The 15,882-nt window shown below is 47.2% G+C and overlaps 1 protein-coding gene across 5 annotated transcripts in view; it reads left to right on the forward strand.

Moving 5' to 3' along the window:
* The window catches only part of PXYLP1 (2-phosphoxylose phosphatase 1), a 72,106-nt gene that overhangs the window by 34,743 nt on the left and 21,481 nt on the right, over positions 1 to 15,882 (forward strand). For all 5 annotated transcript variants that reach the window (XM_055321183.1, XM_055321187.1, XM_055321184.1 and 2 more), the window contains one exon: positions 1,931 to 2,062. In XM_055321183.1, the coding sequence (XP_055177158.1) occupies positions 1,984 to 2,062 (79 nt within the window). In that variant the 5' untranslated portion in view covers positions 1,931 to 1,983. The remainder of the gene's footprint in view (positions 1 to 1,930; positions 2,063 to 15,882) is intronic.

Here is a 15,882-nt window from a genome sequence, read left to right on the forward strand (position 1 = left end):
AGCATCAAGGGTTCACCTGCCTTGTTAGCACAGAAAGGACTACCTGCAGTGCCACAGTCAGGTGGACCCATGCTGTCTCATACTATGACCTCGGCCTCCTTGGGGGTTCAGTGTAGAGCCCCTCACCAAGCAGAGATTCTGCTGAGCTGCTTTCAGATCTGTGGGTGTCTTTTCAAACTCTCAACTGGAGTTTATGAGGAATTTGAATTTTGAGAGCAAAACATTTATTTGAGGTCCCAAATCCATTAAGTCCTGGGTGGGATCATCCAGTGTAGTGTGCTGTCTTAGCCAGGATGCGAGAGAGCTTGAGAGGCTAAAGAGTCTCCTCCAGGGCAGGGAGGGCATGTCCGCAGGAGGAGTTAACAGGCCACCTTGGGACACTAGGCACTGGTCCTTGCTTAGGGGTGGTGACTAAAGGTACAGAAGCAGTGATTATTTGAAGGTGTAAAATTGGGATCTGTTTGTCCACAGATTTGCTGGTTATCAACGTACAGGCTCAATTGTGAGATGCAAGCATATTTTTGTTAACCTTTCAACAAATATTCTCTTTGTAGAAAGACTGACAAATCCCTTTAAAGGAGTGGTTCTCAGACTCCCTTTGCTGGGACTACAGGCTGGGAAACAAGAGACTCCAAGGCTCTGGATCCTGCTTCATTCCCTACAGATAGGCTTAAAAAAAAAAAAAAGATAATATGAGATAGAATTCACATAACCATTCAGTTCCCTCAAAGTGCACAATTCAGTAGGTTTTAAAGATTGATTGATTTGAGAGAGAGCACATGTGTGTGCACACACGAGTGGGGGTGGGGAAGAGGGAAAAGGAGAGAATCTCAAGCCCCCAAGCCGACTCCCCACTGACCTCGGAGCCCAAAGGAACTCAAGTCTCAAGACCTTGAGATCAACGACCTGATGCAAAATCAAGAGTCAGGCACTTAATGAACTTAGCCACCCCGGGAGCCCCTCAATACGCAGTCACAAAGTTGTGCAATGGGAACCCTCACCACGTGAGCAAATGATTGTGGCTCCGAAGGAGATTATATTTGAAGGAGGAAAAGATGCTGCCCCTAAAATGAGCTTTGAAATTAGTGTCCTCTTTGAACCGTAACGGGTTGAACCTTTTCTGAAGAGATTGTGGTTTTCAAGTTCTATTTTAAACCCCAGCAAGAACCGGGAGACAATCTTGATATCTAAGACTGATGGCGTTACACCCTAGAGCAGTCAATCACGCAATCATTCACTGTTCTCACAGAAGGACCTCATTCAGCATTTTTTAAAGTCCTTTTGCAGAACTCTAACACAGTTAGAGGAAATCAGAAGGGGTAGAGTGGGGCTGCAGGAAGACCGGCGGACACAGCAGGAATAGATAGGGTCACCAGCCCAGATGGGCGAAGGTCTTCAGCTGGTAGATGGGGCCACTGAGTATTCGGACAGGTCCTCTGGCATGCCCCAGCTGTCCCTAAAGGTGTTACTGTGGGACACAGGGCAATGATTGGCATTCACGTGAATGATCAACATTTTAAAATACCAGAATCCTATTAGCAAGGTATTCACCAAAGGAGGTTGAAGATTTAGAAGTTGGTTGTCAAAATGGGGTGAGCGTGAGCTGGTCCATAAAGACTTCATTGTCTGGCACCCTGTAAGTGCTCCATCAGTCTCCTTACATTTTTCTTTGGATAGGTCGTGCTGGAAAGTATCTCATTCTCTGTCGATGTCAGATAAACGGAACCCTCGTGAACTGGTTTCCTCTCATTAATCTGAAGGGAACATTCTCGGCTGGGCTTATTTGGGGGCAGAGACATAACCAACTATTGTTCTCCCATGAGGATTCACGCTTCCCTGCTGGAGGACTGGGCTAATTGGATTATTTTCAGTTGACAAACTTGGTTTTCCACCTCGGAACACATGTTTATTGCCTCTGTCTTATTCACAGGATATGTTCCCAATTGGAGGTGAAACCATGAAGAGAAAATAGAACAAATAATAATGCTTTTCCGCAATCGCTTCTTGCTGCTGCTGGCCCTGGCTGCACTGCTGGCCTTCGTCAGCCTCAGCCTGCAATTCTGTGAGTATTGCCTGGTGTCACTGGGGTCGCTGGAGGGGAGAGGGCTTCATTCTGGAATAGAGGGCCCTTGTGGGGAGGAAACAAGTAGGCCCCAAAGCCTTTGTTTTTCAAATGAACAATGCAGTTTAAAACAACTGAGTCTTTTTATTGCTGGTACTGATGGTGGATGGTTGTGAGTACAAATCCTAAACTGCAGAGCTTTGTCCTGAGCGTCTTTTTTGGCCATAAGGAATGAGTGCTCACGGGGCCTCGCGATACGTTTTTGACTTCTGCATAGATTCCTAAACTACTCAGTTATTCTCAGATTCTTAGGTCCCCAAGGGGGAGACACTGAGTGGCCCAGTGTGAGCAGAGGTAGTTAGCCTGCTGCTTGGTTCTTTGAGGGTTGGGTGTCTGTTTTATGTTCAGTGAGCTGTGAGGCTGCAGTTGTGTAGGGGAATGAGGTACCAAACTCAGTTTCCTGGGCAGCAGAGACCATGCCCAGGAAATCTCGTGTGGCGAGGCAAGAGCACAGCTGATGAAGCCAGTCCACAGATCTTGTTGCCCAGCACTTTGTCCTTCACTGGGAGCCTGTGCTCAGGTTCAGCCCCAAAGCCTAAAGTACCACCACTGCTCTGCCAAAAGTGGCTGTCCTCTAACACAGGTCTGGCCCCAGCATCTCCTTGGTTGTAACCCTTCAGTGGTGGCCCCTCCAGTGGCCCCTCTCTCATGCCGAATTGCTTGGTATTCTCTACACATTTACCCTGTTCTCTGGGCCCAAATCCCACCAGCCCCTCTGCCATCCTCCTCAGCTCCCTCCCATCCTTTACTCCCCATGGTTCACTCAGTCCTTTTCTTCTCTAGGAAACTTCCAGGACTTACCCCCACACCCAACCGGGTCCGATGCTTCTTTGATGTGCATCCAGGATGCCTTAAACCAGTCCCCTTCCATACACTAACCACTTACACTAACTCTAATGTTGAGTTCTTGTGTCTCTTGCTTTTTGTTTTTTTATTTATTCATGAAAGACAGAGAGAGAGAGAGAGAGAGGCAGAGACATAGGCAGAGGGAGAAGCAGGGGACCCTGATGTGGGACTCGATCCCAGGACCCCAGGATCACGACCTGAGCCAGAGGTAGACACTCAACTGCTAAGCCACCAGGCGCCTCTTGCTTCTACAAGACTGTTCTCTGAGAGCAGGGGCCATGTCCTGTTTCCCTCTATACCCCGGGAACTGCACTGCCAACCACACAGTAGGTGTTTTCATGACTGCTTGTTAAATGAATGAATCTACACCTGTTCTGAAAAGCAAGCTGACCCGAATTCCCTCTCCTTCTGGTGCTGTATACTTGAAGCTGAGAACATCTTCTGTATGATGCTGGGAATTGTGTGTTTGCTGTCACCTGCCTTTTCTTCATATTACCACCCTGGTGGATGGGAGATAAGTGGTTGGCACCCATCACTGCTTAGGATGGCTCTGTGAGGAGGTGGCGTTTCTGTCGCAGTTTGAATAATGGGAAGAAGACCAGGTGGCTCAGCAAGTGGGATGTTCTGACTGCGCTGGGGAATGTCGGAAAAACTTGGCATTTGGAATAAGTGGTTTGAAGAGAGGCTTTGAACAAGCTTCCCTCATACACCTCCAATTTGTGACATACTCCATGCACGTGTCTGGTACATATGACAGGCTATTTCTAATACTAAAGACAATTAAAAATACTCATTTTATCCTTCCAGAATAGGAAATGAGGTCAAGAGTAGGTGGGCATAGGAAGTTTAAAGATACTCCAGATGGTTAATGAACCATAAAATGCGAATCTATTCCAAAAAAATATGTTAGGACTCTCACTAGTTTAATTGTTCATAACTCTTCATTAAAAATTTTCCATCCTTTGGCTGGAGAGTTAGGAGGTTACAGTCAACCTTGATTTTTATTCTGAGAAGCTGACAGGATCTGAGACGTGAATGTGGTTTACTTGTGTTTGCTGCGTTTCTCTTGCATGAGGTGGTTTCCACGTCACTGAATTGGCCAGTGTGTTTTGCTTATTATATAACTCTTCTGAAAGTACCTTCTGTTTTAGGAGAGCCAATTTTCAGCCATACTTTTTTTAAGGGAAATTTTGCAGGGTAAATTAGCCTGCCTGGGTTGGAGCTCTTTATTCTTGGATACGTTGGAGTTCGGAGAGATATTAAGATATGGATGTTCTTACTGCTCTTCTACTTCTAGGTAAACTGTAACTTTGGAATTTACCTATTTCTTTAGAAATGGAGTTTAATTGCTTTATTTAATTGCGTTGTGGGTTGCTGCTTATTATGGTGTAAGGAACTGCGCTAATTGATACCACAAAGGTATATGTTTAACTAACATTTGTGTTTTCATTTTTACCCTAAAATATATGGACTTTTTTTTCCATCATCTCTTCAGAGTAATTTTTAAATGCCAGATTTGCACATACAACTATTTTAGGTAACCTTTGTGAGGTAATCAAATATAACTTGGTTTTCCTCAGGCTTTAAGTGAATCAGTATAATTTTATTTGCTTTCTGCAGTGATCATGTATTTTATTTTGTCTTGTAGGCTTTTTGAATATGAGAAAGTTATGAACCAGGTTACAATTTTAAAAATCAGGTTGTTTATTATTATTATTTTTTAGGTTGTTTAAATAAGCATTTCTTCCTCTTGGTATAGAAAGTGGGTCTGTGAACCCAGATATATTTATTAAGTGCTTATGTGTGTCGGGCATTTTTTACAGTGGGGGTAGGTGGAAGGGATACAAAAAAGGTTAAGATACAGTTCATAGTTTCTCAAAATATGTTTATTTTAAATGGTACTAATGACTTGCTGTATGCTAACAGCCTTTAATGGAAATCATTCATTTTGTATTTTCAAGCCCTTGATATTTTTGAGTTTAAAATAGGGAAACTCTGAAATTCCTGATGTCTGAATTATAGAAGGGAACAAGCAAGGCATAGCTATCTTTAGTTATTCTAGCTGAAATGTCTATGAGTGGAAAAATCATTTCTCAGATTAAGGGACTCCTTTAATGCCATAGGGCAAGACCACCAAGATATAAAGACTTGATTAGTTACATTTCTGCTTTTTCTGCTCTCTTGTAATCGTCCATTTTGCTGCTTCAACCCAGCCTTTCCTTAATTCGTATTTTATGCTGGTCCTGCCATGTTCCAACGGGCATTCCCAAAATGGCAGCGTGATGGAGCCTGCGCAGGCTCTGGAATGACAGCCTTGAATTTGAATGCCGCTCTGCCACTCAGCAGCTGTGAGCCCTTGGGCAAGTTGGACCTCTCAGAGCCTCTCTTTCTTCTTCTGTAAAGTAGAATTAGTTGCTGCTGCAATGTTGGTGTGAGAACAGAGGCCTTGTCAGGAAACGCTTGGCTTGTAGGAGCATAGTCAGTGTGAACCTTTGAAGCAACAGCACGGAGTCCCATCACCAGGCACCCTCTTCAGAAGCCAGGACTCTTGGTGTCCTGAAGGCTGCCGAGGTTTGTGTTCCTTCAGCCACTTGTCAGGGAGGAGGCTTTATTTGTTTTTGATCAGAGCTCATTGGCCATGAATGTGGCCAGTCTACACTGGGCACATGGCACTATATCTGGGGGTGATCTTCCCAGGCAGGGCAAACCAGTTGACCAGAGCAGGTTCTGAGGAAACTATCGAAGATGGACTGGAGGGAAGAGGGAAGATAACCCTGCTGCAGTGAAAGCCAAGGCTGCCCTCAATATCGGAAGAGCCCTTTCTGCAGGAGTCAGACTTACTCTGTGTGGCCCAGGTGACCATGGCGACACATTCCAGCTAAGCATAAGGTGGAGTGTCCTAAGTGTCCATGTCATGCAGAGGTAGTGCAAACTCTGGAGCATTGCTCTGGAGCATTCTCTGACCTGAGAAGGCAGGTCATTGGGCCTGATTCCATTTAAATCCTCTTCAAACTCTGAGATTTTATGAGTTTTATCTTTTCTTGTTGATCCAGAGCCATGAGTATGTACAGCTTTGTCCTTCAGCAAATGTTCCTTGAGTTTCCGTCATAGACCCAAGGAGCTATCTGTCCTACTGGTGGAAAATCATGAGCAAACACTTGGAATAGAGTGTGCGGTACGCTAGGATAGGTAAGAGGTGATATCATGTAAGGTGAGCTGGTGAAAGAACATGGCTCTAAGAAAAAGCCAGACTGCTCAGATTGAATCCCAGCCATTTACCAGATTGGTGACCTCAGGCATGTTATTTACCCTCTCAGTTTTCTCATCTGTAGAGCGGGGATAAGACAGTCCCTATTTCATAGGGTTAGTGAAGGATTCAGTGAGCTCATATTTTGAAACACCTAAAACAGTGCCTGTTACACAGTGATCAATGTATGTATTTTTTTTATTTTTTTATTTTTTTATTATTATTTATTTATGATAGTCACAGAGAGAGAGAGAGAGAGAGAGAGAGAGAGAGAGGCAGAGACACAGGCAGAGGGAGAAGCAGGCTCCATGCACCGGGAGCCTGACATGGGATTCGATCCCGGGTCTCCAGGATCGCGCCCCGGGCCAAAGGCAGGCGCCAAACCGCTGCACCACCCAGGGATCCCCGTATGTTTGTTTTTGTTTTGTTTTTTTTGTTGTTAAAGATTTTATGTACTTATTCATGAGAGACACACACAGAGAGAGAGAGAGAGAGAGAGAGAGGCAGAGACACAGGCAGAGGGAGAAGCAGGCTCCATGCAGAGAGCCCGACATGGCACTCGATCCTGGGACTCCAGGATCACGCCCTGAGCTGAAGGCAAACTCTCAACCTCTGAGCCACCCAGGCATCCCTGTTTGTTTGTTTTTAAAGATTTTATTTATTATTTGACAGAGAGGGAGGGAGAGAGGGAACCAGAGAGCACAAGCAGGGGGAACAGCAGAGGGAGATGGAGGACTCAATCCCAGGCTGCTCAGATCATGACCTGAGCTGATGGCAGGTGCTTAACCGACTGAACCACCCAGTGGCCCCTGTGTATTAAATAAAATGAATTAGAGATCATTTATGGCAGGGTGATATGGGAGGATAGAGGACAAGAAGTTTATCTAGTCTGGAAATTCAGGGACAGCTCCTCAGCAGAGGTGACATCTGAGCTTCATCCTTGAGGGGTGAGTAGGAGTTGGCCATGGAGGAAGGTAGGAGGGGCATTCCTATGGATGGAGATGGGTTTGCAAAGACAGAATGAAAAAGTAGGACCAGGTTAGTCACCTGTGTGTAGCTATGAAGTTGAACAAAAGCTGGGGCCACCTCTATCACCACATTATATCCTGAAGGCTGTGGGGAGCCACTGAAGTAGGGAACACACCAGGAGATATATGGCTCAGAAAGACCACAGTCTAGGATAGTGTTTGCCCAGGTGTGGGCTCCTGAGCACCTTGAGCAGAGTGGCTCTGCAAACTTGTAAAGAAGAGTGTTCCAGGGCAGCCCGGGTGGCTCAGCGGTTTAGTGCCACCTTCAGTCCAGGGCCTGATCCTGGAGACCCGGGATCGGGTCCCACGTCAGGCTCCCTGCATGGAGCCTGCTTCTCCCTCTGCCTGTGTCTCTGCCTCTCTCTCTCTCTCTGTGTCTTTCATGAATAAATAAATTAAAAATCTTTATTTAAAAAAAAAAAGAAGAGTGCTCCAAAACCAAAGAAGAGCATGTTTTGTGCCCCTCCCTACAGAATCAGAATTTTGACAGGAGTGGGACCCAGAATCTGCACTTTTGACTAGCTCCCTGGGTGAGTCTTATAAGCACAAATTCTGGGCACTCTGCTTTCCGAGGCTGATGGGAGAGTGAAGCTGGGTGGCAACTCGGGCTGTTTTGCCTGAGTTTGCCATAAAAGGCTGAGGGGACACCAAAGCAGCAGGTGATGCTGTGGGACTTTGAGCTAATTGGGTGGTAGAGTGGGCCAGGGTGATGAGAGAAGGGGAAGACCACCATGACACACACAGGAGACTGGCTTGGGTAGTCCAGTAGATGCCTCGGTCACTTGTGTGTTTGTGTGGTTTTTCATATAAACGTTTCAGCGCCGCCTGAGTTAAATAGGGCTGGGGGGTAACCATGTGGGACCCATGGCTCCCCAGGTCTGCATCAGGCCCAGGTAAGTGGACAGGCTGGGTGTGGAGCAGGACAAGGAGTTGGAGGTGTCAGTGAGGTCCTTGAGGGCCAACTGGGTACTGTGTCTTGCCGGAAGGTGGTTTTGGGATCTGAGCCTAAGAGAGACCCTGTCCAGAGGCAGTGCCGGGGGACTTTGTATTCACTGTTCCTGAAGCCATGACCTGGAGAGACCAGGTCTCCCAGGAGCATGTGGAAGCCACTCTAGACCGACAGTTTTGTTTGGCCCAATGTGTGTTTTCACATTTCTTTACCAATGTTTTAGAACTTGGGCAGTTTCACATAAACTTCCAGCTCCTCTTTAAAAAACAAACAAAGAGACTATCTAGCAAGCCGAGACCCATAGTCCCTTGCAGGGACAGTGTTGGAGCTAGCACCTGGGTCCTGGCCACCCCCTTTGTGGGCAGTGCAAGCTCTTCCTTTCTCCTTGGTCTCCACTTGCTGAACCCTGTCACCTTGAGAGTTTGAGCTCTGTGGTAGAGGAAGAGAGGACAGGGCAGAGATGAGATCTGGGCCAACAGAGGAAGGGAGGCCGTGAAGGAGACAGTATGGCAGCAGAGAGGTGGGGCCCCAAAGCCAAGGAAAGCAAATAGGAAGCTGAGGAATTTCAGATTAATCAGCTGTGTGTGTGTGTGTGTGTGTTCAGTAGGCACCCCAGCCAAACCAGCCTGTGTGAGTTGTGTGTATCTGATGTATACGAGTGGTAGTGTGCAATATGTGTGAAGGGTGGTGTTATGTGTGGTGTGAGTGGTGTGTGTGTTGAATAGGTAACCCATCTGAACCAGCTTTGCGTGTGAGTTTTGTACGTATGTGGTGTGTGAGTAGCGTTTGTGTGTGTGTGGTGTCTGTGAGTGGCAGTGTGTGCATGTGGTACATGCATGTGGTGTCTATGAGTGGTAGCATGTGTATGTGCTGTGTATGTAGTGTGTGTAAGTGCTGCATGTGAACCCTGTGTGTATGTGGTATGTGAACGATGCACATGAGTGATGTGTATGTGGTGCATATGAGTGGCATGTGTGAGTGGTGTGTATGTGGCATGTGTGGTACATGCATGGGAGTGGCATGTGGTGTGTGTATGTCTTCAGTAGTCTCCCTGGTACCTCTCTTCCCGCAGAGCCATCATTTTCCCACAGTCTCCAGCCCCCACTCCCCTCCCCTTTTATATGCTGCTTTGGATTTGTCCTCTGGGAAAGAGAATAACCACGTTGCTAGAAATTAAAAGAAAATTGCCTCTGAGAAGGAGAATGAGGAGCTCCTGAAAGGTGCCTGGGGGTTGTAGCATTCGCCTTGGTTGTTCAGCCCCTGGCTTCAGCCTGCTTTTCGTGGTCAGCTGTTGGCATTCACAGCTCCCACGCTTCACAGGCACCCTGCACCCTGGTAGAGATAGATGGTGGCAGGGATTTTGCTGAGGCACAGACTTGGATAGTAATAGCTGGGAGCGAGCCGGCCAGGGGGCTTTGTCACGCTCTGCTCTTCATCCCATGTGTGTTGTATGGAGAAAATCATGTGCCCCAATTGTGTGTGTGAATTGGGGATTCATGAAGATTTTAAAGTTTTCATGGAAAAGGTTTGGGGATGCAACCCTTAGAATGCCAAGGGTCTTAGGTAGTATGTACTCTATTTTATTTATTTATTTTTAAAGATCTGTTTATTTTAGAGAGAGACCACACTTGGGGGGAGGCAGAGAGAGAGAGAGAGAGAATCACAAGCAGACTCCCCTCTGAGCCCAACACCATGGTGGGGGGGCTCCATCTCAGGACCCTGAGATCACAACCTGAGCTGAAACCAAGAGTCGGATGCCCAACCGACTGAACCCCCCAGGTGCCCCCATGTACTCAATTTTAAAAGTCACAAAAAGGTTCCTCTTGGGATTCTATTTTGGTGAATCGGAGTCAGAAAGAATGAGGAATTAAACATGAAGGCTTGTGTTTTTAACCTAGGAAGTTCTATGTATAATAGCCTAATCTCATTATTATCACTATGAAGTTTTACGTTTCGTTTTTTTTTTTTAATTTCAGTCCTTTTCTTGGTGATTTATTTTCTGTTTGATCTCTGAGAGTTTTAATTTTGCTTTCTGTCTGAATGCTTCGTGCCCAGCTACCACACAGAGTTAAATGTCTGTGGGTGAAAAAATTCTGTAGGTGTCAAAATTAAGTGTGACTAATCAGCTTTCATCATGTGTCTTCAGTTTTTTGTAGTTACATGGGGGAGGGGAGAGAGTATCACATAGCAGGCCCTTCCATGAGCTAAAAATGGACGCATTTATGTGTGGGGGTCATTTCCAGGATTCTTTTGGGGGTGTGGTGGCACATTGTTTCTCTCCTATCTCTCTCTTTCCCCTTCCTCTTTCTCTCCCTCCCTCCTCCTTTCCTTCCTTCGCAGTTTCTGATCTTAGAGAATTTCTCCTAAAGGTAATTAGATGAGAAGATAGAAATGTGTGTTCAAAGATGTTTTTTGCAGCATAGCTCACGATAGGCAAACGGGTTGGGGGGGGCGCCAAAGTGTCCAACATTAAATACTCCTGTAGCCATTACGCCGTAATTACACAGACCTATCTGTATTCTCATACAAGGTTGTCCATAATATGGTAACTACATGTGGTATCTTATATGGGAGTGTGTGTGTGTGTCTGTGTGTGTGTGTGTGTGTGTGTGTGTGTGTGTCAACTCAACAGGATTGGCAAGAAGGGAGTCTCCTATTTTAGAGAAGAGAAGACTATCAGGGCTAGCTAGTAAAACAAGAAAATATTAGTAGAAGTAGCCAATGAACTCAGAGTATCTGCATATGCCAAGCCTATGTGAGGACAGGGACAAAATAGGAGAGAAGGCTGCAGATGTTTACGTTGGAGAATGGAGGGGAGCCAAGAACATGGTGGGAGTTGTTGGCCCAGGTGGAGTTTGCTCCAAGGTGATGACATTAAAAGAACAAAACAACAACAACAACAAAAAAAAAAAAAAATGAGAAAGTCCACCTTGACTTGAGGTCAGTGGTAACCAGAGGTGGAACCCCATGGTCTTGATGGCAGCTCTGCCCTGGAGGAAGGGTGGCCTGGCTGTTCTGAAACTTATCAGGAATGAGGTCTTGAGGGGAGAATCTGAATCCGGAATATGAGAGTGAAGTCAGGCTACACCCAGGGAGAGCTCTGCGACTGTCTCACTGTTGGCACCCAGTGCCTCACCGGCCGAGCAGAGCCAGGCTGCCCGTGGGTGGGAGGGACAGGGAGTCGGCCATGATGCATGGTCCTTCTCTCACGTCTCTGGCTCGGGCTGCGGTATCACGCTGAGCCTCTCCCCATCTCCCTCCCTTTCTTTCCTGTGTCATCTGAGAGGCTAGACCCTAGACTGCCCAGGCATCTGCCTCTTGGGGAACCTGGAACCCAGCCTGGCCCCAGGTATCCACCAGAGGGTGGGCTTGCCGGTCAGTCCAGGTACCTAAGGGGTGCAGGCCCCAACCTCAGCATTGTCTCTCCGTCAGGGGGCTTCCCCAAAGTGCTCCCTCACTCCTGACCATCTCTTCCTTGTGACCCTTTCCACAGAAGGCAGATGACCAGCCGCCTTCCTGGGCAGTTGGTTTGGTGGCCTTCGTGAGCTTTAGTGCCCTCAAAAGGTAGACCTTTGAGAAACAGAAAACGTACTTGTTCCCCTTGAGGGGAGAGGAAACAATCCTCAGAGCGCGGACAGAGGCACAGATTTCACCTCTGGCAGGACACCCAGCCACACATATGCAGTAAAATGTAGACTGGGGTTGTTCTGGGTGATAAGATTATGGATGATTTTCACTTCTTTTTATACCTTACTGTTGAAAGGCTACTTTAGGATGAACACATGTTTATGTGAGTTGTAAAGCTCCCTCTCCATTTTGAAAAAAGAAAAATCTCCTCTATCAAGGGTGTCGAAATCAGAAACCTATTTCCAGGCATACTGGGTTGTTAGCCCGAGTCCAACAGATATCAGCATCGTCTTGTAGTTTCAGGGGTCCTGTGAACCCTCAGAATTCAAGCACAGAAGCTTGTGTGTGCAGTCCTTTTTCAGGGTTGAGAAGCAGTAACTTTGATCATATTCTCAAAGTTGAGACGGGGTAGCCAGGCTATGAGATGGTTAAGGATAGCTGAGGTTCTTGTCACAGTTCTTTCTGGGGGCTTGTCCTTGGATGGCTCTCTGATTTCTAGTTTCTGTCATCTCATCCAAAAGGACCCTGTTTGAGCCAGGCCAGTTATCAGCTGCCCCAGGGGACATTGAGATTTCCTGTCCTGCCTGGGAGACCACAGCTGGGCTCCAGCTCAGGCCACCGTGGGAACCCTGTCTTTGTGCTCTGGCAGTCCGTGGACTTAGGACTCCATGGCTGACGTCAGAGGGAGGGACAGACAAGTAGGAGATAAAAGAGTTTGAGAACAGCTTAGAGCAAAACCTCCAGCCTGATGGGATGTGTTGAGTCCTAACCTCGTGAGCCAGACCTCCTGTGGTTTACTGGCTCCCTAAATGGGACCAGGCTTATCACTGGCACCAAAAGCACTTATTAGGTTCTTAACAGTAGTTCACCATGATGTAACAAGCATGAGGAATGAAGAATAGTTAAGAATGAAGAGAACAGGAAAGGTTGGTCTTGTATTGTGGCCCCAAGTGGATAGGTCAAAAAGGATAGATTCAGCTGTTTGATCCATCTTGTCCACGTAAAACCAAGTCTCTCAAAGTTTGCAAATGTGGGCTTGATTTTTGCCTTGCACCCTCAAGCATGATTTCTGCTGCCTTTTATTAAAAGCAAACGGTCAGGGGGGCTCAGGTTATGATCCTGGGGCCCCAGGATTGAGTCCCCACATCGGGGAGCCTGCTTCCCTCTCCCCCTCCGCCTGCCCGTGTGCTCTCTCTCGCTCTCACTCACTCTTTCTCTCTCAAATAAATAAAATCTTTTAAAAATAATAAAAGCAAATGGTCCAAGGCAAATAACAGAACTGGTCTCCAGTTGTGGTTCTGGTTTATATTTGAGAATGACACACAGACACTTTTATTTTCAGTGCAGGGTAGAGGCACAATGGATCTTTAAGACAACCTGATGGATTGAGCAGCACTGAGGGAATTGTGGGAATTGCCTATAGAGCAAATCATTATTCTTTGGCAGGCCTGTGATGGAAGCAATTCAGGAACCTTTGGATTACTGGGGGATAGTAGAATGAGGGGTAGTTTAGCTTATAAGATGGTAATGCTCAGTAGTTGAGTGTCTGCCTTTGGCTCAGGTCCTGATCCCAGGGTCCTGGGATCAATTCCCACATTGGGCTCTCCATTGGGAGCCTGCTTCTCCCTCTGCCTGTGTCTCTGTCTCTCTCATGAATACATAAGTAAAATGTTTATTAAAAAAGAAGAAGGTAACATCTTGGGGGCATCTGGCTGGTTCAGTCAGTAGGGTGTTTGACTCTTGATCTCAGGTTCGTTAGTTCAAGCCCCACATTGGGTGTAGATCTTACTTAAAAAAAAAAAAGATGCTATCTTGGATAAGCTGCATGTATTTAAAGGAGTCAGAAAAGCTGCTAAAATTGGGTGGTTGAGAGGCAAAGGGAGACTGGTTCATTATGCTTCTGTGAAAGGTGTAGACACAGAGGGTCAGCATCCCTTCCAGATCCCGAGTTGAAGGGAGCACCTTTTAAGAGCCTGGAAGTGGCCAGAATAATCACATCAAGGGGACAGATGTGCAAATAGCACTTCTTTATCCCTTACCATGCTGCAGGCACTATACAGTGTTCCACGTGACACCTCAAGTCATCCATGCCACCACTCTGGTAGAGATGCCGTAATCTTCATTTTACAGGTAAAGGGAATAAAGCCTAGTGAGGCAGGAATATTTGCCCAACGTCATGCATCTAGGAAGTAACAAAGTCAGGACTTGAACCCAGGCTTGTGACTCAGTAGCCCCCAGCCCCACACCACCTGCCTGCATTCAGAACCATGGGTAGCCTGGTAACAGAAGTGACTGAGGACAGGCTTTAGTGGTCTTGGAAACGAGAAGTTCCAAGGAAGAGGTGACTACAGTCTGCTAGGGAGATGACCAGCCCAGGACTGATGGTGAGGCAGGCCCTCGAGCTAGGAAGGTAAAAAGCAGATGGTGGAGCCATGCCTTTGACCCCATGAGGTTCTTTGCTGGTGTGGTCAGTAGTGTGACTCGGGCAGCTGAGCCAGTGATGGAGAGGTGAGTCGACACTTTAGCCCCATTGTGCTTGTCTTCACCAGGACACCTGTGGATCCCTGACACCTGATTTGGATCTGCCAGGGTGTCCGTGTAATAAGAGGAAGAGCTGACAACTAAACTTCAGAGGCACAGGGACAGTAAGAGACAGCCTACAGCCTTGGGTAGGGATTGCAGGAGGCCACCTGACTTCCTATAAAGTTGCTTCTACATGGGGAAGCCTTAATTTCATGGTAAGAGCCCTCGTTGGCACAGGTGGCTAGAGTTGGGCCCCTGTCCCTAGACTAGTCAGTATGCAAGGATGGGATCCTGGAGGAGCAGCACAACAGCCCCCCACCAAGCCAGGCACTTGGCCTGGGGGGAAGTGCCACTCTGCAGAACGAAGGGAAGGGTGGTGATCTGACCCAGGGATGGGAGTCAGATTTGAGGCACCTGTAAAGGGCTTACATACAGGAGGTTCTTATGGCTAGAACTAGGAGGAAGGCCAGGTGTGCAGGTGGATATTTGTTTTCTGTCTTGGAGTGCAGCACTTGGCTCAGAGTAAGCCTCCAGTTCAACAAGCATTTATGGGGGGCCTGCCCTGGGTTGGTCAGAGGGGGAATATAAAGATGAAAAAGACATAGCCCTGAGCCTCCAGATGTTTAGCGTGGCCAGTTGAGAAACTGTGGACACCCCTGTTTATGGCTACTGTGTTGTGAGCTAAGATGGCAGCAAGAACCAGGGGCAGGACAATAGAAGAGGGATGCTAGGGTGGGCTTCCTAGAAGGGGTGACCCCAAGATTATTATGGAGTTGGCCAGATTTAGAGAACAATGGTGAGATGAGGGTAGACACAAAGGGAGGAATGTTGGGCAGTGGGGGCAGCTCCAAGCCGTTCAGGGACAGTGAGAACCAAGTTGGGGGTGAGGATGTAGGAGAGTGGGTCTGGGGGAGACATCTCACACCCCAGCCTCTTGCATCAGAACCTCCCCCGAATGTCTAGTGTTTGGAGGACCCATCAAAGGGCCTCACATGGGCTGGCCCTGCGTTCTGGTGATTAGGAGGGTGCAAACAGCACAGGGTGATCTCAATAGCTAGTGGGTGAGGCAGACAGGCCCAGATGCCGGAGGAAGCAGCAGATAAAATCTTTCTGGACAGAAGGCCTCTAATCATCACCCAGTTTTTATCTGAGTTTCAAACCACTGCTTCCTTGGGGCATGAATGGGTCATTTGGGCCCAACTACCATGATTCCTTCTTACTCCATTGAGCCACTTAATAAAAATACCTTAAATGAGGTAGCTTGTAAGCAACAGAAATTTATTTTTTTCATTCCTGGAGATTGGGAAGTCCAAGATCACAGCACGAGCAGATTCGGTGTCTGTGAAGACCCCATCTTTTCTCTGTAACCTCAGATGGCAGAGGGTCAGGGAGGTAGCTACTCTTTGCGGTCTCATTTATAAGGATGCTCATCCCACTTGACCTCCATCTTCCAAAGACCTCACCTCATCTTCCAAAGGCCTCACCTCACATTGGGGGTTGGAGTTTCAACATGTGAATTTTAAGGGGACACAAGTATTCA

This window comes from Nyctereutes procyonoides, unplaced genomic scaffold (genome assembly GCF_905146905.1).
Source record: "Nyctereutes procyonoides isolate TBG_1078 unplaced genomic scaffold, NYPRO_anot_genome, whole genome shotgun sequence".
Taxonomy (NCBI): Eukaryota; Metazoa; Chordata; class Mammalia; order Carnivora; family Canidae; genus Nyctereutes; species Nyctereutes procyonoides.